This window comes from Bombina bombina, chromosome 9, assembly GCF_027579735.1.
Source record: "Bombina bombina isolate aBomBom1 chromosome 9, aBomBom1.pri, whole genome shotgun sequence".
NCBI classification, from domain to species: domain Eukaryota; kingdom Metazoa; phylum Chordata; class Amphibia; order Anura; family Bombinatoridae; genus Bombina; species Bombina bombina.
The window spans coordinates 59,554,270-59,577,987 of NC_069507.1; the positions used below are offsets into that span (position 1 = coordinate 59,554,270).

Genomic DNA, 23,718 nt, shown 5'->3' on the forward strand with positions numbered 1-23,718 from the left:
ATTACATCCGTGGTTGTTTTTCATATCTGTTTGTTAAAGAGGCATAAACCCCCAAATTTTTCTTTTGTGATTCAGACAGAGCATACAATAAAAAAATATATAATTTACTTATATCAAATTTACTTAGTTGTCATATTATTCTTTGTTGAAGCAATACGTGACAGGAAACACTGCTGCCACCTAGTGTTCTTGCAAATGTATAACATAGTTGTAAAACATATATTGCTCCTGTCACATGCACGTTTCTATACATTCCTACCTGCTTTTCAACAAATGATAACAAAGGAACAAAGTACATTTGATAATAGAAGAAAATTGAAAAGCTTTTTAAAATTTTACACACTATCGAAATAATTAAATAATTTTTGTTATGTCCCTTTAACAAGGAATAGTTTATTATCAGTTTTGCACAATGTGTATTTCCCTTTAGTTCTAATATAATTTAAACCAGCTATCATTTAAAACATTTTCATGCAGAATTAATAATCATTTTTATATGTTTAATATCTGCTTGGAGTTAGTCACATTTGTATGGTTATTATTTTAATGTATTAACATATTATTCTCTACAGTTAATAAAGGCTGATATTTTACTGCTAGAGGTTCCTCTGGTGAGTCTGCTCATTTCATCGCTGCACACTAGAGTCTTGTCACCTGTCAGATGTTATCACTGTGTCGCTGTCAGATGTAGGAAGTTTCTGCAGCTACTGTGTATAAACTTCCTGGCTGCACTGTGATGGCGGAGGAAACAGTGAAATTCAGTGCACAGCCTGTGCAAGACAACGCTGTAGATGATGCGTACCCTAATATACAGGAACTTCAGACTCTTTTAGACAGCTGCCGTACCTTTTCCCATCATGTGGATGAAGTGTGGCCCAACCTGTACTTAGGAGACCTGTGAGTATATATGGGCACTGGGACACTTTAACCCACAATTAGGCACATTTAATTTTATATATATATATATATATATATATATATATATATATATATATATATATATATATATATATATATATATATATATATATATATATATATATATACTGGTCAATAAGCCTGCCCAGAGGACAGTCTAATTGTTTTTTAAGCTACAGATGTAGAAACAATCTATTTTGTAACTCCTATTTTATCTAAATATTTAAGCTACAGGTGTAGCAATACTATAATTTTAATGGACTACTGTCTTAACTATATCAAAAATATTTTCTATATAATAAACTACAGATATAGCTACACCCTATTTGGACAAACTACTGTCCTAAATAAATACAACATTTCTCCTCTTTAAATTATGTCTACTTTAAGTATATTTCTTTATATACAACATTTTTAGTAAAACAGGCATCACTTCCAGCTACGATTACAAAAAATAAAAAAGGCTAACATTACAGAAAATTAAAAAAAACTAATTATCAAAGTTTAAAAAATTAAACCTAATCCCTATGAAAGTAAAAAAGCCCCCCCCCCCCCAAATAAAAACACCCTCTAATATAATGCTAAACTAGCAATAGCCCTTAAAAGGGCTTTTTGCAGGGCATTGCCCTAAGTTAAACAGCTCTTTTGTGAATTAAACATACTAAGACCTCCTAACAGTAAAACCCCCCACCCACCAAACCCCCCATTAGCTCTTTTGCATAATAAAAAGCAAACTAACACTAAAGCCCCAAATAGATACTTACAGGTTCTGAAATCCGGCGGAGAAGATCTTCTTCCAGGCAGGTCCATCTTCTTCATCCACAGCAAAGGCGGCGCAGAGCGGAGATATGGAACGTTGTTTCCAGATGTGGCGATCCTCGGAGGCGGCGATAGTCCTTGGAGGCATGGAGGTTCTTCTTCATGTCATCGTCCGCCGCACACTGAAGATTAAATCCAAGGTACCCCATATTTATTGGGGTACCTTGCATTCCTATTGGGTGACATTTTCACATCAGCCAATAGGATGAGAGCAAGTGAAATGTTATTGGTTGGTGAACAGCCAATAGGATTTCACTTGCTCTCATCCTATTGGCTGTTCACCAGATAATAAGATTTCACTTGCTCTCATCCTATTGACTGGTGAACAACCAATAGGATGAGAGCAAGTGAAATCCTATTGGCTGTTCACCAACCAATAAGATTTCACTGGCTTTAATCCTATTGGCTGATGTGAAAATGTCAGCCAATAGGAATGCAAGGTACCACAATAAATAACTTTGTATTTAATCATCAGTGTGCGGAAGACGATCGCATGAAGAGGAACCTTCGTGCCTCCGAGGAGCACCACCACCGGGGACCGCCAACAAGGACCATCGCCACCTCCGAAGATCGCCACATCTGGAACACCGCTCCGCATCTCGCTCTGCGCAGCGATCGCTGTGGATGAAGAAGATGGACCCGCCTGGAAGAAGATCTTCTCCGCCAGACTACAGGACCCGTGAGTATCTATTTGGGGCTTTAGTGTTAGGTTTTATTTTTATGGGGGGGTTATTTTTAAAATTACAGTAAAATTATTAGATGCGTTAAGAGGGGTACTATACACTTATCTAAAGACACAATCCCTGTTATGTGTCAAAGAACCATACACACAATTGTTTAAGCTAAGCTTAAGGATAGATAAGTGCGCCTATAAAGGCTAAAAGTATCACAACACCAATAAAAATAAACATATATGTTTAATAGAATACAGTGTAAATACAGATAAAAAGGGACGTCTCCCTATACTATAAAGGCAAACAAAGGACTATAGCTAATAAAAAACGAAATTTAAAGTTAAAAGCAAATAACAAAATTATTTTCTTTTAGTAGACGTTAATAAAGCTTCAGAGGATTAAAAACCAAGCAATCTTGCACAATCCTTGCTAGATCATAGCTAGATCATGGGTCTGGTAATCGGGCACAGTGTCCTGTTTGTGCAGCGTGTGTATCTTACACAGGGCAGCAATGGTATGAAGACAAGGAGGAACACTCGTAGGTAAAACACTTAGGTGATTTATGAAGTATAATGACCAGAGTTCATATAATGCATATAGTTCATATATGGTGACAGTGTGCGGAAAGCACTTCAGGTATTAGTAAGTGGTACTTTACCGTATTCCGATGGTAAGTCTCGGTCAAGTCTTGGACCGTTATTGCGGCTAACAGCCGCTCTCCCAAGCTGTTCTCTGCAAACCTGCTCACGTGTCGGACGGCGTCTGACGTCACACCTTACTCCTCGAATTCATAGAGGTGTTACTGCGCGTGATCCAACAGCTGTTTGGAGATTTCTACTTGGTAACTTTGTTGTCCAAAGAGGTATATGTTCAGCCCTTAGAAGTATATTATGGGCTCACAGCATAAGTTAGGATATGCAGATTCTCCCTCACTTCCAATGAAGTAGTTTGAAGATTAACCCCTTAATGACCGAGGACGTGCAGGGTACGTCCTCAAAAAAAAGGCAGTTAACGCCTGAGGACGTACCCTGCACGTCCTCGGTGTGGAAAGCAGCTGGAAGCGATCCTGCTCGCTTCCAGCTGCTTTCCGGTTATTGCAGTGATGCCTCGATATCGAGGCATCCTGCAATAACCATTTTTAGCCATCCGGTGCAGAGAGAGCCACTCTGTGGCCCTCTCTGCACCGGACATTAACGGCTATGTTCGTTGGTGGGTGGGAGCCGGTGTGGGAGGTGGGTGGCGGCCATCGATGGCCTTTGTGATGCGGAGGGGGCGGGATCGGGGGCGGGGACGACCGGGGGGGACGCGCACGGACGCGCGCACGTGCACGGGGAGGCCGGGCGGGCGCGTGCACGGGGAGGGAGCGGGTGGGAACCACTACGCTACAGAAAGTTTTTTCTTAGAAGTGGGGATCAAAGGGGTTTATATATTTATTTGTTGATCGGTTTGGCTGGTGGGGTATTGGACTGTGGGGGGGAAGCTACACTACAGAAACAAATAAAAAAAAATAATAAAAAAAACATTTTTATTTGCAAACTGGGTACTGGCAGACAGCTGCCAGTACCCAAGATGGCCCCAATAAGGCAGAGGGGGAGGGTTAGGGAGCTATTTTGGGGGGATCAGGGAGGTTGGGGGCTAAGGGGGGACCCTACATAGCAGCATATGTAAATATGCTAAAAAAAAATATATATTTTTTTTAATACCTTTTATTTTAGTACTGGCAGACTTTCTGCCAGTACTTAAGATGGCGGGGACAATTGTGGGGTGGGGGAGGGAAGAGAGCTGTTTGGGAGGGATCAGGGGGTGGGATGTGTCAGGTGGGAGTCTGATCTCTACACTAAAGCTAAAATTAACCCTGCAAGCTCCCTACAAACTACCTAATTAACCCCTTCACTGCTGGCCATAATACACATGTGATGCGCAGCAGCATTTAGCGGCCTTATAATTACCAAAAAGCAACGCCAAAGCCATATATGTCTGCTATTTCTGAACAAAGGGGATCCCAGAGAAGCATTTAAAACCATTTGTGCCATAATTGCACAAGCTGTTTGTAAATAATTTTAGTGAGAAACCTAAAGTTTGAAAAAGTGAACAATTTTTTTTTATTTGATTGCTTTTGGCGGTGAAATGGTGGCATGAAATATACCAAAATGGGCCTAGATCAATACTTGGGGTTGTCTACTACACTACACTAGAGCTAAAATTAACCCTAGAAGCTCCCTACATGCTCCCTAATTAACCCATTCACTGCTGGGCATAATACACGTGTGGTGCGCAGTGGCATTTAGCAGCCTTCTAATTACCAAAAAGCAAAGCCAAAGCCATATATGTCTGCTATTTATGAACAAAGGGGATCCCAGAGAAGCATTTACAACCATTTATTCCATAATTTCATGAGTTGTTTGTAAATAATTTCAGTGAGAAACCTAAAGTTTGTGAAAAAATTTGTGAAAAAGTAAAAAAATTTTTTTATTTGATCGCATTCGGCGGTGAAATGGTGGCATGAAATATACCAAAATGGGCCTAGATCAATACTTTGGGATGTCTTCTAAAAAAAATTATATACATGTCAATGGATATTCAGAGATTCCTGAAAGATATTAGTGTCCCAATGTAACTAGCGCTAATTTTGAAAAAAAGTGGTTTGGAAATGGCAAAGTGCTACTTGTATTTATGGCCCTATAACTTGCAAAAAAAGCAAAGAACATGTAAACATTGGGTATTTCTAAACTCAGGACAAAATTTAGAAACTATTTAGCATGGGTGTTTTTTGGTGGTTGTAGATGTGTAACAGATTTTGGGGGTCAAAGTTAGAAAAAGTGTGTTTTTTTTCCATTTTTTCCTCATATTTTATAATATTTTTTATAGTAAATTATAAGATATGATGAAAATAATGGTATATTTTGAAAGTCCATTTAATGGCGAGAAAAACGGTGTATAATATGTGTGGGTACAGTAAATGAGTAAGAGGAAAATTACAGCTAAACACAAACACCGCAAAAATGTAAAAATAGCCTTGGTCCCAAACGGACAGAAAATGGAAAAGTGCTGTGGTCATTAAGGGGTTAACCCGGGTTAAAAAATGCTGTATCAAGAATGCTTCAGATAAAAGCTGCAATGTCACTTAAACAAGCGACGCGTTTCGCCCTCCCTTGGGCTTTATCAAGGGAGGGCGAAACGCGTCGCTTGTTTAAGTGACATTGCAGCTTTTATCTGAAGCATTCTTGATACAGCATTTTTTAACCCGGGTTAATCTTCAAACTACTTCATTGGAAGTGAGGGAGAATCTGCATATCCTAACTTATGCTGTGAGCCCATAATATACTTCTAAGGGCTGAACATATACCTCTTTGGACAACAAAGTTACCAAGTAGAAATCTCCAAACAGCTGTTGGATCACGCGCAGTAACACCTCTTTGAATTCGAGGAGTAAGGTGTGACGTCAGACGCCGTCCGACACGTGAGCAGGTTTGCAGAGAACAGCTTGGGAGAGCGGCTGTTAGCCGCAATAACGGTCCAAGACTTGACCGAGACTTACCATCGGAATACGGTAAAGTACCACTTACTAATACCTGAAGTGCTTTCCGCACACTGTCACAATATATGAACTATATGCATTATATGAACTCTGGTCATTATACTTCATAAATCACCTAAGTGTTTTACCTACGAGTGTTCCTCCTTGTCTTCATACCATTGCCGCCCTGTGTAAGATACACACGCTGCACAAACAGGACACTGTGCCCAATTACCAGACCCATGATCTAGCTATGATCTAGCAAGGATTGTGCAAGATTGCTTGGTTTTTAATCCTCTGAAGCTTTATTAACGTCTACTAAAAGAAAATAATTTTGTTATTTGCTTTTAACTTTAAATTTCGTTTTTTATTAGCTATAGTCCTTTGTTTGCCTTTATAGTATAGGGAGACGTCCCTTTTTATCTGTATTTACACTGTATTCTATTAAACATATATGTTTATTTTTATTGGTGTTGTGATACTTTTAGCCTTTATAGGCGCACTTATCTATCCTTAAGCTTAGCTTAAACAATTGTGTGTAGGGTTATTTTTTAACTTAGGTTTTTTTTTAGCACTTTGCAAAAGAGCTAAATGCCCTTTTAAGGGCAGTGCAAAAGAGCTAAATGTCCTTTTAAGGGCAATGCCCATACAAATGCCCTTTTAAGGGCAATGAGTAGTTTAGTTTTTTTTAGTGTTAGGTTTTTTATTTTGGGGGGTTTGGTGGGTGGGGGGTTTTACTGTTAGGGGGTCTTAGTATGTTTAATTCACAAAAGAGCTGTTTAACTTAGGGCAATGCCTTACAAAAAGCCATTTAAGGGCTATTGGTAGTTTAGCATTAGATTAGGGGGCGCTTTTATTTTGAGGGGGCATTTTATTTTCATAGGGATTAGATTTAATTTTTTAAACTTTGATAATTTGTTTTTTTCATTTTCTGTAATGTTAGCCTTTTTTATTTTTTGTAATTGTATTTAAAAAAATTGTAAACTCAGATTTTTTTTTTTTAAAGTAATGTAGTTGTTTTTTATTTTAAGTAAATAAGGGGTTAATTTAGGGGTTGTTAGGTTAGGGGGTTCAATATTTAAGTTATTTATTTGTGTTGTGGGGTTGGCGGTGTAGGAGTTAATATTTAAATTAGATTACTGCGTTAGTGATGGATGGCGGTTTAGGGGTTAATAGATTTAGTTAGTAGTTTGCAATCTTAGGGTTGATAGATTTAGGGGTTAATAATTTTATTTGCTTTGTAGGGTTTGGCGGTGTAGGAATTAATAATTAAATTAGTTGACTGCGTTGGTGGTGGATGGCGGTTTAGGGGTTAATCATTTTTTTATTTTTATTAAAACTTAGTTGATGCGGGCGGTTAGTTGTTTTTTTTTAATACTTGATGCGGGCAATTAGTTTTTGCTTTTGTAATGCTCCGTTTGCCTTCACTGCATCCCGGTGGATTCCGAAAATGGCAGGGTGGTGAAAGAATCACCACCCTGCCATTTTCGGAATCCACCGGGATGCAGCTTTGCTGCATCCAGTTGAATTCTTTTAGCCTTGCACTGCCAACATTCCATTAAGGATGCGTGCGTAACTGTCGACGGCAATGGACATTACAAACGCAATTATAGTATAGATATACTGTGTGTATATATATATATATATACTGTATATAGAGGCCTATTTATTAAAGGTCTGTCGGACCTGATCCAACAGTGCGGATCAGGTCCAACAGACCTCGCTGAATGCGGAGAGCAATACGCTCTCCGTATTCAGCATTGCACCAACAGCTCTGCCGCCAGCAGGGGGGGGGTGTCAATCAACCCGATCGTACTCGATCGGGTTGAATTGCAGGCTCGCCAAAAACACGGGCCCTCAAGCTCCATTCAGAGCTTGATAAATGGGCCTCATAGCTGAACTGAGTTTATTCATGTATTAAGATATAGGAAAATCAAGATGAAACTTTGATGATTCATACAGAGCATATCATTTTAATTTTGAATTCACTTTTATTATCAAATGTACTTTGTTTTCTTGATATTCTTTGTTGAAAAGAATATGTACATATCTTTAGCAGAAGCAGCAGCAATTTACTACTGGGAGCTAGCTGTTGATTGGCGGATACACACATTTGTCTCTTGTCATTGTCACACCTCACCAGCAGGGCCAGCCTTAGCATTTGCAGGGCCCTGGGCAAGACAGATCTGTTGGGTTTCTCCACCCATCCCCCTTATTTCCATACACCTGTATGCCCTTCCCCTGTATGGCCCACCCTTGTTACAATATTCATTGTATCCTATATAAAGACACTATGTTGCAACTTCTGTTATCATACACACTTCTTAAAGGGACATAATACTCATATGCTAAATCACTTGAAACTGATGCAGTATAACTGTAAATAGCTGACAGGAAAATATCACCTGAGCATCTCTATGTAAAAAAGGAAGATATTTTACCTCACAATCTCCTCAGCTCAGCAGAGTAAGTTCTGTGTAAAAAGTTATACTCAGCTGCAGTTAAAAAAATAAATAAATGAACAAATGAACTCCAGCCAATCAGCATCAGCAGTGCTGAGGTCATGAACTCTTTTACTGTGATCTCAAACTCTTTTTTACTGTGATCTCATGAGATTTCACATAACTCTCATGAGATTTCATTGTAAACTTCCTTACACTGAATAGGGAAATAAGATGAGTGTGCATGTAAGCTCACTCCCTTAGCTGTCCCAGGACAGACATACTGATTTGCTGCTTAGAAGTCCTTTACAATGGGAGTTGGCTACTGAGAAACTTTTGAGGTAAAATATCTTTCTTTTTTACATAGAGATATTCAGGTCATATTTTCTAGTCAGCTTTTTACAGCTATGCTGCATCACTTTCAAGTGTTTAAACATTTGGGTATTATGGCCCTTTAATAAACTAAATACCGGAAGTACACTGCACCTACTTATCTCACCCCTAATGACAGTACGCCCCCCTCCCAAAGCGTGAGGCCCTGGGCTGGAGCCCCTCTCACCCTGCTCAAATGGCAGGCCTGCTCACTAGGTACCAAATAGGCCAGTGTTTCTCAATCACAGTCCTCAATAACCCCAACAGGCCAGGCTTTAAGTATAGCTGAACCATGGCAAAGGTGAAGCCATCAGTAACACCATGATTACTAACCTGCTCTCACCCATTAGCTGATTACTATAATAAAAACCTGGCTTGTTGAGGATACTTGAGGACCGCAGTTGAGAAACAATGAGCTAGCCAATAGTGCATTGCTGCTCTTGAGTTGACTTTAACTATGTATTTAATCACAGTTATATATAGTACAAGCAATAGTGCAGTTCTAACATGTTCTAACATATTAGAGCATTTTCTTTTTGTATTTTTATATACCTTTAAATACAGTGATACCTTAAATTGTTTAGATAAGTGAGAGGCAACCAAAGTCATTCATCCAGTTACAAGTGTGGCCCTTTAAACTTCAATAAGGACCTCCAGGTATTTTTGTCCTTTGTATTAACCCCAAAAGCAATTTCCTTTATTTCAATGGATGTTTCTATTCCTTTATCACATTTAAACAACTACATCAATTTACTGTAGCATTTGAAGTGACATAAACATTATCGGCTAGATTACGAGTTTTGTCGGTAAGGCTGTGCGGTGCTAACAAGCAGTTTTCCCTCACCACTCACCTACAGACAGCGCTGGTATTACGGGTTTTTAGAAACCCGGCGTTAGCCGCAGAAAAGCTAAACGTGCTCGTGCACGATTTCCCCATAGGAATCAATGGGGCAGAACTGGCTGAAAAAAACCTAACACCTGCAAAAAAGCAGCGTTCAGTTCCTAACGCAGCCCCATTGTTTCCTATGGGGAAATAAATGTTATGTCTACACCTAACACCCTAACATGAACCCCTAACATAAGCACCCCTAATCTTACACTTATTAACCCCTAATCTGCCACCCCCGACATCGCCGACACCTGCATTATTTTATTAACCCCTAATCTTCTGCTCCGGACACCGCCGCCACCTACATTATACTTATGAACCCCTAATCTGCTGCCCCCAACATCGCCGACACCTACATTATATTTATTAACCCCTAATCTGCCAGCCCCAATGTCGCTGCAACCTAACTACATTTATTAACCCCTAATCTGCCACCCCCAACGTCACCGCCACTATATTAAAGTTATTAACCCCTAAAACTAAGTCTAACCCTAACCCCCCTAACTTAAATATGATTTAAATAAATCTAAATAAAATTACTATCATTAACTAAATTATTCCTATTTAAAACTAAATACTTACCTATAAAATAAAGCCTAAGATGGCTACAATATAACTAATAGTTACATTGTAGCTAGCTTAGGGTTTATTTTTATTTTACAGGCAACTTTGTATTTATTTTAACTAGGTAGAATAGTTATTAAATAGTTATTAACTATTTAATAACTACCTAGCTAAAATAAATACAAAGTACCTGTAAAATAAAGCCTAACCTAAGTTACAATTACACCTAATACTACACTATAATTAAATAAATTCCATAAATTAACTACAATTATATACAATTAAATAAAATTATCTAAAGTACGAAAAATGAACTACAATTAAATACAATTAAATAAAATTATCTAAAGTACAAAAAAACAAAACACTAAATTTCAGAAAATAATAAAATAATTACAAGGTTTTTAAACTAATTACACCTAATCTAATCCCCCCTAATAAAATAAAAAAGCCCCCCAAAATAATAAAAAGCCCTACCCTATACTAAATTACAAATAGCCCTTAAAAGGGCCTTTTGCGGGGCTTTGCCCCAAAGTAATCAGCTCTTTTACCTGTAAAAAAGTTCAATTCCCCCCCAACATTAAAACCCACCACCCACACACCCAACCCTACTCTAAAACCCACCCAATACCCCCTTAATAAAACCTAACATTAACCCCTTGAAGATCACCCTACCTTGAGAAGTCTTCACCCAACCGAGCCGAAGTCCTCAACGAAGCCGGGCGAAGTGGTCCTCCAGACGGGCAGAAGTCTTCATTCAAGCCGGGCAGAAGAGGTCCTCCTGACGGGCAGAAGTCTTCATCCAGGCAGCATCTTCTATCTTCATCCATCCGGCGCGGAGCGGCTCCATCTTCAAGACATCCGTCGCGGAGCATTCTCTTCAAACAACGTCCAACTGAAGAATGAAGGTTCCTTTAAATGACGTCATCCAAGATGGCATCCCTTCAATTCCGATTGACTGAAAGAATTCTATCAGCCAATTGGAATTAAGGTAGAAAAAATCCTATTGGCTGATGCAATCAGCCAATAGGATTGAGCTTGCATTCTATTGGCTGATCCAATCAGCCAATAGAATGCCAGCTCAATCCTATTGGCTGATTGGATCAGCCAAAAGGATTGAACTTCAATCCTATTGGCTGATTGCATCAGCCAATAGGATTTTTTCTACCTTAATTCCGATTGGCTGATAGAATTCTATCAGCCAATAGGAATTGAAGGGACGCCATCTTGGATGACGTCATTTAAAGGAACCTTCATTCTTCAGTTGGACGTCGTTTGAAGAGGATGCTCTGTGTCGGATGACTTGAAGATGGAGCCGCTCCGTACCGGATGGATGATGATAGAAGATGCCACCTGGATGAAGATTTCTGCCTGTCTGGAGGACCTCTTCTTCCCGGCTTGGATGAAGACTTCTGCCCATCTAGGGGACCTCTTCTTCCCGACTTGGATGAAAACTTCTGCTCGTCTGGAGGACCACTTCACCCGGCTTCGTTGAGGACTTTGGCCCGGTTGGGTGGAGACTTCTCAAGGTAAGGTGATCTTCAAGGGGTTAGTGTTAGGTTTTATTAAGGGGGTATTGGGTGGGTTTTAGAGTAGGGTTGGGTGTGTGGGTGGTGGGTTTTAATGTTGGGGGGATATTGTACTGTTTTTTACAGGTAAAAGAGCTGATTACTTTGGGGCAATGCCCCGCAAAAGGCCCTTATTATTATTATTATTATTATCAGGTATTTGTAGAGCGCTAACAGATTACGCAGCGCCAACAGATTCCGCAGGGCTATTTGTAATTTAGTATAGGGTAGGGCTTTTTATTATTTTGGGGGCTTTTTTATTTTATTAGGGGGATTAGATTAGGTGTAATTAGTTTTAAAAACATGTAATTATTTTATTATTTTCTGTAATTTAGTGTTTTTTTCGTACTTTAGATAATTGTATTTAATTGTATTTAGTTTAGGGAATTAATTTAATTATAGTGTAGTGTTAGGTGTAATTGTAACTTAGGTTAGGTTTTATTTTACAGGTAAATTTGTCTTTATTTTAACTAGGTAGCTATTAAATCATTAATAACTATTTAATAACTATTCTACCTAGTTAAAATAAATACAAAGTTGCCTGTAAAATAAAAATAAACCCTAAGATAGCTGCAATGTAATTATTAGTTATATTGTAGCTATCTTAGGGTTTATTTTATAGGTAAGTATTTAGTTTTAAATAGGAATAATTTAATTAATGATAGTCAGTGGCATCACTAGGGGGTGCGGGGGTGCGGGCCGCACCTGGGTGACACCCTCCAGGGGGTGACACCACCAAAAAAAAAAATTTTTTTATTTAAATTCAAAGAAATACAATGTAGAGGTGCATATATTTTTTTATTAGAGTTGCCAGCATTTGTGAACATTAGTGGGACTGGGAAAGTTGTAGACACTTCATTTTTTTGAGCCAGCGCTGCAATTTCCACAAATAGTTTTCCCGGCTGCTTTTGCTTGTTTGTACTTTGCTCCTCCACTGCCCAATTTCACTATGAATGTTGTGGGTGTGCCGTGGGGCTTGCGAAGTTGCGCTGCTAGCTTAAACCTGCCTGCCTATCTGTGCTCACTGCTCAGTGGCGTGTGGAGCAGTGGAGTCACTCACTGCTGTGCTGTCTCTCTAATCGGGAACTGGGAAACACTGTCTCTAAAGAAAAGGAGCCACGTATGATGCCCACCAGACCGGTACGGTTACGGTACACTAAGTTCATACTGAAGAGGTAGGAGGGGAGTGCAAGCGGGGTCTGGGGATGGGCAGAGAGCAGAGGTGCTTGGCCATAAGAAGCGGTAGACACGCGCCCGGGGCTGTGCACTGACAGACTTGGAACAGAGTCTGAGAGCAGAATTTTCTTAGTTTGCACGCCTAAACCTTTTCTTTAGTGATTTATTTTTAGAGTGCTCTGTTTATCTTTCATTTGATGCTCTGCTGAGCCAGGGAGCATCTCTAAGCATGAGCTTTATAATTAATGCAGTGCAGTTTACATATTTTGTATGTGTGTGTATCTGAGTTTTTGTGTGTGTGTATGAGTTTTTTTGTGTGTGTGTCTGAGTGTTTTGTGTGTGTGTGTGTCTGAGTGTTTGTGTGTGTGTGTGTGTCTGAGTGTTTCTGTGTGTGTGTGTCTAAGTGTTTGAGTGTGTGCCCGAGTGTTTTTGTGTGTGTGCCCGAGTGTTTTTGTGTGTGTGTCAGAGTGTTTTTGTGTGTGTGCTCGAGTGTTTTTGTGTGTGTGTCAGAGTGTTTTTGTGCGTGTGTCTGAGTGTGTTTCTGAGTGTTTGTGTGTGCATCTGAGTGTGTTTTTAAGTGTGTCTGAGTGTTTGTATGTGTGTGTGCCTGTGTTTTTGTGTGTCTGCTTTCTGGGGGGAGGGGGGGGGTGACACCATAACGTACCGCACCGGGTGACACCAACCCTAGTGACGCCACTGATGATAGTTATTTTATTTAGATTTATTTAAATTATATTTCAGTTAGGGGGTGTTAGGTTTAGGGTAAAACTTAGGTATAGGGGTTAATAACTTTATTATAGTGGCGGCGATGTTGGGGGCGGCAGATTAGGGGTTAATAAATGTAGGTAGGTGTTGACGATGTTAGGGCAGGCAGATTAGGGGTTAATATTTAACTAGTGTTTGCGATGCGGGAGTGCGGCGGTTTAGGGGTTAATATATTTATTATAGTGGCGGCGATGTACGGTTCGGCAGATTAGGGGTTAAAAAATGTATTATAGTGTTTGCGATGTGGGGGGGGGGGGCCTCGGTTTAGGGGTTAATAGGTAGTTTATGGGTGTTAGTGTACTTTTAAGCACTTTAGTTAAGAGTTTTATGCTATTGCGTTAGCCCATAAAACTCTTAACTACTGACTTAAATGCGGTGCGAGTCTTGACAGGAGAGGGTCTACCGCTCACTTTTGGTTAGACTCGTAATACTGGCGCTATGCAAGTCCCATTGAAAATATAGGATACGCAATTGACATAAGTGGATTTGCGGTATTTCCGAGTCTGGCCAAAAAAGTGAGCGGTGAGCCTGTCATTTCAAGACTCGTAATACCAGCGGGCGTTAAAAAGCAGCGTTGGGACCTCTCAACTCTGCTTTTTAACCCTAAAGCACAACTCGTAATCTAGCCGTCAGTTTTTCTTTCATTATTCAGATAGAGCAATTTTTCAATTTACTTATATTATCTATTATCCTTTGTTGAAGGGGCAGCAGTGCCCTATTGGTAGCTAGCTGAACACATTGTGTGAACCAATGACAAGCAGCATATACAGTATGTGCAGCAACCAATCAGCAGCTAGCATGGGGTGTGTTCAAAGCGCCTCAAATGGGCAAGGTAGGTGTCTTAACAGTGTGATTCACTGATGTGTGACTCCCCTAGATCTCAGGTATAGTTATTCAGAAACATAAACGCGATTTAGAGATTACAATTTAAAACAATAATTTAATACACACATTTAAGTTTAAAATTTGAATTGTGGATCCACATTGAACATGATCTGCTAAAATAATCTATAAAATAAACTCTCAATGTATAAAAGTGGCGTAAACACACGATATTGATAATGTTATACTGGTATATTCTTGTAATGTTATACTGGTATATTCTTGGTGGTCTGAAATTAGACTACCACCTTTCACTAGTGAATATTATTACCTTGCCTAGGCTTCTAGGTATGTATCCTTTTATATTAAAACATTAAACATCAGTTTAATCAGTGTTCAGTTCACATGCTGCTTTACTGTGATTTCATAACTATGAAAGATTTGATAGTTAACTTCCTTAAAGGGAAATAAAATGACTGTGTCTGCACATGCCAGACACATGCTCCCTTGCAATTCCTGGGACTAGCATCCTGATTGGCTGCTTAAAGAGATACTGAATCCAAATTGTTTCTTTCATGATTCAGATAGAGCATGCAATTTTAAGCAACTTTCTATTTTACTCCTATTATCAATTTTTCTTCGTTATCTTGCTATCTTTATTTGAAAAAGAAGGCATCTAAGCTAAGGAGCCAGCCAATTTTTGGTTCAGGCCACTGGACAGCACTTGTTATTTATGGGTGAATTTATTCACCAATCAGCAAGAACAACCCAGGTTGTTCACCAAAAATGGTCCGGCTTCTAAACTTACATTCTTGCTTTTCAAATAAAGATACCAAGAAAATGAAGAAAATTTGATAATTGGATTAAATTAGAAAATTGCTTAAAATTGCATGCTAAAGAAAAAAATTGGGTTCAGTGTCCCTTTAAAGTCGCTTTACAATGGGATATGTCTACTGAGGTAATTTTGAGGTAAAACAATCTTCCTTTTTTACATAGAGATGTTTAGGTGATTTTTTCTAGTCAACTTTTTACTAATATGCTTCATCACTTTCAATTGATTCAGCATTTGGTTATTATGTTTCTTTAAAGGGACACTCAGATCAAATTACATTTTCATGATTCAGATACAGCATGTAATTTTAAACAACTTTCCAATTTACTTTACTTTAAAACAATGTGCACATTCTTTTATATTTACACTTTTTGAGTCACCAGCTCCTACTGAGCATGTGCAAGAATTCACTTACTATACGTAAATGTATTTGTGATTAGCTGATTGCTATCACATGGTACAGGGGGAGTGGAAATATATATAACTTTGAAATTTGTTAGAAAATGTGTTAAAAAAAATCTACTGTTTATTTGAAATTCAGAGTAAATGCTATTGTATTGTCTTGTTATCTTGCATTTGTTGATTATGCAAATCTACTGTGTTGACTGGTCCTTTAATGATTGGGGCAACTCCCAAACTGGACACAATGGACTAAATGCCACAAGTGTGAAAACAAAATAAAGTTTAATTAAAGGGATATGAAAGTCAAAATTGTAAACTTTTGTGGTGCAGATAGAACTTACATGATGGCTACAAACACATGCTTCTTGTCACTGGTTCACCGGATTCTCTGGAGCTGTCTTACAGTATGTGTTTAACCCATTTGTAGGGTTAAATGCATAGTTATATGCAATAAACAGTGTGATAATTAACTCTTTTAACACAATAGCATTTTCTTTTTGCACTTTTATTTTCCTTTAAGAAAAAATTCTTAAGATGCAACAACAAGAAAAATAGCTCAAATATTCTTTTTCTGCTCCTAATTTCTAAGCAAATTCTAGGCTTGCATTGAGACGTCATCATTAAAAAGGTTTGGAATGTAAGCAAGAAACATCTCATTATTTATATTTCTCTATTCCCTCAGTGTTTTTGCTAATAACAGGTACGAGCTGTGGAAGCTGGGGATCACGCATGTGCTGAATGCTGCCCATGGAACATGGACCTCACAGGGCAACTCTGATTTTTATGGTGCCACCATAACATATCATGGAATCCCTGCCAACGATTTGCCAGACTTTGATATGAGCAAATATTTCTACTCTGCTTCAGAATTTATACATAAGGCTCTGAACATTGATGGAGGTAATGACACAAGCACACCATATATGCAGCTAAATAGGGGTGGAAAAATCCAAATATCTAGGGTGCCAGACTCCTAATAAATTAGAGGCAGATATCAAAGGGCGAATGACCATTGTGCAACAGCAGTTTAAGAATCAGAAGTCTTATCTAGGACAGTGTTTCCCATCCACGGTCCTCAAGAACCCGAAACAGGCCTGGTTTTTATTAAAGCTTAACCAGTGCACAGGTGAAGTAATCAGCTGATCAGTAACCAACCTGCTCTCACCCATCAGCTGATTATTTCACCTGTGCTCTAGTTTAGCTATAATGAAAACCTGGACTGTGGAGGGTACTTGAGGACCGCGGTTGAGAAACACTGATCTAGACCACAGCTTCCTAACTAATGGTGGATTAAAATCACCTTAGACTTATCTGACTGGGGTAACTGACAATCCAAGCTCTCACACAAATCGTTGAGTGAGAGCAGAGGGAGGCATTGCACAAGCGACTGCTTACAATTATGGGTTCCAAATTCCAATGCAGTTGTTACTGGGATCTCAAGTTAAAAAAGAATGTGCAGTTTTTATTTACTGTAGATTGTAGATCCAATCTCTCTTTGGAGGGTAACAGGTTCAATCATAAGCTAATCAGCAGTGGCAATCACATGTATTATTTATTTGTATAGCGCCACTGGAGTGAGCTCAAATGCCTCTGGCCCTCAAGTAGGACTTTTCCTATGTCAATAAATTATTAGCTATACGAGCAACATGTTCTGTGTTTTATATTACCCAGACCATTAGCAAATTTGTGTACGGCTGCTGATTTTGATCATTTGTTAGAGCATTTTCTTATTGCAGAGTTGTTTGCCGACAATTCTAGAGTAGATCACAATCCTTTAGAAAAAGATAATCAAATTATTTATCTACACAAATTCCCATGGACATTAATAATTAGATAAGCTTTTTTGAAGGATTCTAATCAACCCATGTGTGTTTCACCCCTGGAGTTAAAGCTCTGCAGTACTGGCTAGGGTTCCCAGCTATCTTCCACAGAAATACTGGATGGTCACTGGGCACAATGGCTCAGTCATTGCCCCCCCCCCCCCTCCAAAAAAAAAAAAGCTCTACATTGCCTCCCACGCTTAAAGGGCCAGTAAACCTAGCAAATAATGTTATATAATTCTGCACATAGTGCAGAATTATATGACATTAGCCTAGCACCAGGTTTCTAAAGCAAATTGTTAGATAGATATTTAGCAAAGAAAACAGAACGCTGCTCCTGGCTCTACTGAGCGGGTCTGTTTTCTTCTAAGCGCATCTGGGCACGCTGTCTAATCACAGCTGGCCCGTTCGCGCTATTAAACTCAATGAGCTTGCTCCCGCTACCAGACCAGAGCCGGAGCGAGCTACATTGATTTTAATAGTGCAATCGGGCGCGCTGTGACTAGCAGAAGAAAACCGACCCGCTCAGTAGTGCCAGGAGCGGCGTTCTGTTTTCTTTGCTAAATATCTATCTAACAATTTGCTTTAAAAACCTGGCGCTAAGCTAATGTCATATAATTCTGCACTATGTGCAGAATTATATAACATTATTTGCTAGGTTTACTGGCCCTTTAAAGGGACATGAAACACAATTTTTTTCTTTCATGATTCAGATAGAACATTGTGATTTTAAACAACATTCCAATTTACTTCTATGATCCAATTTGTTTTGTTCCTTTGTTGAAAAGTATACCTAGGTAGACTCAGAAGCCGCTGATTAGTTGCCGCACATCTATATTGCATGTTATTGGTTCACCCGATGTGTTCAGCTAGCTCCCAGTATTGCATTGCTGCTTCTTCAACAAAGTATACCAAGAGAATGAAACAAATTAGATAATAAAAGTACATTGGAAAGTTATTGAAATTTGTATTCTCTATCTGAATCATGAAAGAAAAATTTTAACCACACGTATATTTTTTACAACTAAGCATTGCTTTTACAGCTTGTCTGCCAGTAACATACAAATAAGTAATCTTACCTTTAGTAACTTTTCTCCAGGTTGGACTCAAATGGAAGGTAGTGATTTTACAGCTTGTCTGCCAGTAACATACAAATAAGTAATCTTACCTTTAGTAACTTTTCTCCAGGTTGGACTCAAATGGAAGGTAGTGATTTTACAGCTTGTCTGCCAGTAACATACAAATAAGTAATCTTACCTTTAGTAACTTTTCCCCAGGTTGGACTCAAATGGAAGGTAGTGATTTTACAGCTTGTCTGCCAGTAACATACAAATAAGTAATCTTACCTTTAGTAACTTTTCTCCAGGTTGGACTCAAATGGAAGGTAGTGATTTTACATCCATCACTTCCCTCAACGTTTTTCTGCTCCATATTTGTAGTCAATTGAGGCATAAGAAGACTTTTACATTTAAGTGTCACATATTTTTGTGAAGATTTTACTGGACAGCCTGCTAAAATACTGGACTGTCCATTTGAATACAGGACACCTGGCAGCCTTATTAGTAGCTGAATACAGCCAGTGGGGCCCATTTATCAAGCTCCAGATGGAGTTTGAGGGCCAGTGTTTCTGGCGAGCCTGCAGGCTCGCCAGAAACAGCAGTTATCAAGCAGCGGTCTAAAGACTGCTGCTCCATAACCATAGCCAAGTACGATCGGGTTGATTGACACCTCCCTGCTGGTGGCCGATTGGCCGCAAATCTGCAGGGGGCGGCGTTGCACCAGCGGCTCACAAGAGCTGCTGGTGCAATGCTGAATACGGAGAGCGTATTGCTCTCCACATTCAGCGAGATCTGGCAGACCTGATCCGCACTGTCGGATCAGGTCCGCCAGACCTTTGATAAATATCCCCCAGTGAGTCAATGAAGAGAGCCATACGTGTCTCTAACGAATTAGAGAATTAGATTTTGTACTTTTAAGTCCCTTTAAAGGGACCCAGCCAACACCATTACATATTTACAGGCAATGATAGTAACCAAGATACAGAATTAAAAAAAAACATTCCTGTAAAATACATTTATACTATAAAAGTTTAACCCTCATATCTTCAATTTTCATAACCAATTTAGTGGCATCACATGATGTATTAATTTTTGCTGAATAGAATGTATTGGTACTAGAGGGAACATCAAAGTTCTATATTTAAAATAACTTATAAGTCTTTTCAATGTCCATGAAGAAACTTCTTATGTGTTAATGATGACCTAGTTTCCATTTAGGTGTTAAATTGTGGAAATTGGTGACAACAACATTTATCTCCATTGAAGTCTATGGAGATTTTTTGTGCTACCACCAGTTTCCAAACTTTACTGCCTCAATGTAAACTAGGCCACTGTCGGTAAATAAATAGATGCATAGCAAACTTTGGTTTTTATAAATGTGAAATAGTTAAAGGAACATGAAACCCACAGTTTTTCTTTCATGATTCAGATACATTTTTAAACAACTTTCTAATTTACTTCTATTGTCAATTTTGCTTCATTCTCTTGGTATCCTTTGTTGAAGGAGCAGCAGTGCACTACAAGGAGCTAGCTGAACACATCGGTAAACCAATAAAAAGAGGCACCCATCAGCAGCTATCTCCCGAGCCTACCTAGGTATACTTTTGAACAAAGGATACCAAGAGAACTAAACAAATGAGATAATAGAAGTAAATTGGAAAGCTGATTAAAATTCTATGCTTTTCCTGAATGATGAAGGAAAAATTTTAGGATTTATGTCCCTTAAAGAGGTTTCATTTAGGTGATTGACAAATATTTTTCCTGATAGCAGACTGGAGTTTTTAGGAAATCTCTATGTTCTCTTCAGCCAGGCTACTGGTGCACTGTGTTGTTGGGATCAGCAGATCTGCCACGTTGGTCCTTGCCTACCTAATGATCCATCAGCACCTGTCTCTGAAGGAGGCCATTCAAAAGGTACAGGAAAAGAGGTGGATCTCCCCCAATGCAGGCTTCTTACGGCAGCTACTAAACCTGGACAAAGAGTTAAAACATGGCAATGGGCAGTGTGTCAAGGAATAACATGGAAGAAATATTGTTCTACTGACTTTGTATAGATTCAACCTGCACACATTTAGTGCAAATAATTTGTGTTGTAATAAATGTATAAATGTACTGTTGTAGTATTGTTTAAAGGGGCACGGAACCCAAATATTTCTTTCATGATTCAGAAAGAGCATGCATTTTTAAACAACTTTCCAATTGACTTCTATTATCAAATTTTCCTCTGATGAAGCAGAGTTACGTCTGAGAAACGCGTCAGGAACACGCCCCCTTCACTTCACGACAGTACTACGCCTCACTGAGCGGTTGATTAAAGCTCTCTGCGTAAAGGAACCATAGGAATTGTCTTGGTTTTTATAATAGCAGACGGCTATTAATACAGCGGACTCCTCTTGGTATCCAGGATTTCAAAGGCTGCCTTGGGACATGTTTTGGATATCGTTTTTCAGCCATCTAATCCAGGAGGATCCCGCACACTTTTCATTTTACACATACCTCAGATGTTTGAGGGTAACTCTTGTGAGTAGTTCCTGAATAGCGGATTGGGCTCACGTTTGTTTTTATTGTTTTTTTTTAATGACTATACCCCACTTAGAGTCCTGTGTGTGCTCTCCTTATGTTTTTCTTTTTATATATTATTAAATCTGCTTCATTTTCTCTTTATCCTTTTATTGAAGGAGCAGCAATGCAAACTGGGAGCTAGCTGAACAAGTTGGGTGAGCCAATAGCAAACGACTAAGGTTGCCACCCAGCCAGTATTCTACCAACATGACTGGTATTTTTAAAGGGCCATAATACCCAAATGTTTAAACACTTGAAAGTGATGCAGTATAGCTGTAAAAATCTGACTAGAAAATATCACCTGAACATCTCCATGTAAAAAAAGAAAGATATTTTACCTCAAAAGTTTCTCAGTAGCCACATCCCATTGTAAAGGACTTCTAAGCAGCAAATCAGTATGTCTGTCCTGGGACAGCCGAAGGGATGAGCCTCGTGCACTCTCATGTTATTTCCCTATTCAGTGTAAGGAAGTTTAGAATGAAATCTCATTAAAGTTAAGTTAAATCTCATGAGATCACAGTAAAAGAGTTCATGACCTCAGCACTGCTGATGCTGATTGGTTGCTGTTCATTTCTTCATTTATTTATTTTTTACCAGCAGCCGAGTATAACTTTTTACACATAACTTACTCTGCTGAGCTGAGGAAATTGTGAGGTAAAATATCTTCCTTTTTTACATAGAGATGCACAGGTGATATTTTCCTGTCAGCTTTTTACAGTTATACTGCATCAGTTTCAAGTGATTTAGCATATGAGTCCCTTTAAGGCTCAGGTAAATGTAAGAAAATTGTAGTATCATGCTCAAAAGACACAGTACTGGTCAGGGGCCACATTCAAGGTGGGACAAGCACTGCCTGTATTTTTTTCTAGGAAAGGTGGCATCCCTACCAATGGCATGTGCAGCAACCAATCAGCAGCTAGCTCCAAGTACTGCAGTGCTCCTGTGCCTACCTAGGTATGCTTTTTAAGAGAAACAAAGCAAATTATATAATAGGCGTAAACTGTTTAAAGTTGCATGCTCTGAATTATGAAAGTTTAATTTTGATTTTACTGTCTCTTCAAGGAAAAATGTACTATACTTTCCTTACTTTTTTAATAAGATAAAATATATATTGTTTATAAAATATTTATAAAATACATCCAAGAGGTAGATCCTTTTAGTTTAAAGGGACATTAAACCAAAAATGTTTCTGTCATGATTCAGATGGCAAATACAATTTTAAGCAACATTCCAATTTACTTCTATTAATTAATTTTCTTCATTATTTAAATATCCTTTGTTGAAGAAATAGCAATGCACATGGGTGAGCCAATCACATGAAGGATTTGTCTGCAGCGACCAATCAGCAGCTACTGACAGGGCCAGCTCAAGATATTGTTCTGCCTGGATCCGAGAATGGAATGACGCTCCCCCATCATAATAACATTACTGATTAGCATATTGACTTATTAGCCTGACCTTAGTAAGCCTGCCTGCATAATTGTGCAATAAGTGGGAAGGAAGTTAGGGAAGAGATGCACTACCTTGAATGTGGCCCCTGACCATTACTGTGTCTTTTGAGCATGATGAGATTATGCTGTTGGGAGCCTACAACTTCTTCCATGAAGACAGTGGACAGGAGAGGTCTCAGCCTGACAGTGACTGACTCAGTCACTGAAGTGCTGCCCCTTGTCAAGTGCTGCCTGGGACCATTAGACCCACTTGGTCCCATGGTTGAGACAGCCCTGGCTACTCAGCCTATTTAGATATGCTTTTTGACAAAGGATATCAAGAGAATGAGGGAAAATAGATAACAGAAGAAAATTGTAAAGTTGTCTAAAATTGCACGCTCTTTCTAAATCATGAAAGAAAAAATTTGGGTTTCATGTCCCTTTAATTAATACTTGCACTGTTATATCTTTTGTACAAAAATGTTTTCATCTGTACTTTTGTTATAAGATATTCAAATAAAATCCATATTATTGGTGTATATTAGCAGAGGCGTAACTAGACCTCACTGGGCCACAGGGCAAAGGGCTTTCTTGTTGGCGGACTCCACATTTTAACAGTGCCCTTTCTGTCTGTTTGCAAAAGCTGAGCTAGCAGATATATAAGATAAATAGTAGTTGCTTCTCTGTGACTATAAGTCTTCCTTCCCTATTGGTTAGTCTGAACCAGAGCATACACACAGTCTTCCTTCCCTATTGGTTAGTTTGAACCAGAGGACATACACAGTCAGCCTTCCCTATTGGTTAGTCTGAACCAGAGGATATACACAGACAGTCTTACTTCCCTATTGGTTAGTCTGAACCAGAGCATATACACAGACTTCCTTCCCTATTGGTTAGTCTGAACCAGAGGACATACGCAGTCTTCCATCCGTATTGGTTAGTATGAACCAGAGGATATACACAGACAGTCTTCCTTCCCTATTGGTTAGTCTGAACCAGAGGATATACGCAATCTTCCTTCCCTATTGGTTAGTCTGAACCAGAGGACATATGCAGTCTTCCTTCCCTATTGGTTAGTCTGAACCAGAG

The 23,718-nt window shown here is 39.0% G+C and overlaps 1 protein-coding gene across 1 annotated transcript in view; it reads left to right on the plus strand.

Moving 5' to 3' along the window:
- Positions 1-690: 690 nt before the first annotated feature.
- DUSP13 (dual specificity phosphatase 13) overlaps positions 691-23,718 on the plus strand; it is a 34,756-nt gene continuing 11,728 nt past the window's right edge. Inside the window, exons 1-3 of the mRNA XM_053692890.1 lie at positions 691-897; positions 16,442-16,659; positions 20,445-20,644. Of these exons, the coding sequence (XP_053548865.1) occupies positions 737-897; positions 16,442-16,659; positions 20,445-20,644 (579 nt within the window). The 5' untranslated portion in view covers positions 691-736. The remainder of the gene's footprint in view (positions 898-16,441; positions 16,660-20,444; positions 20,645-23,718) is intronic.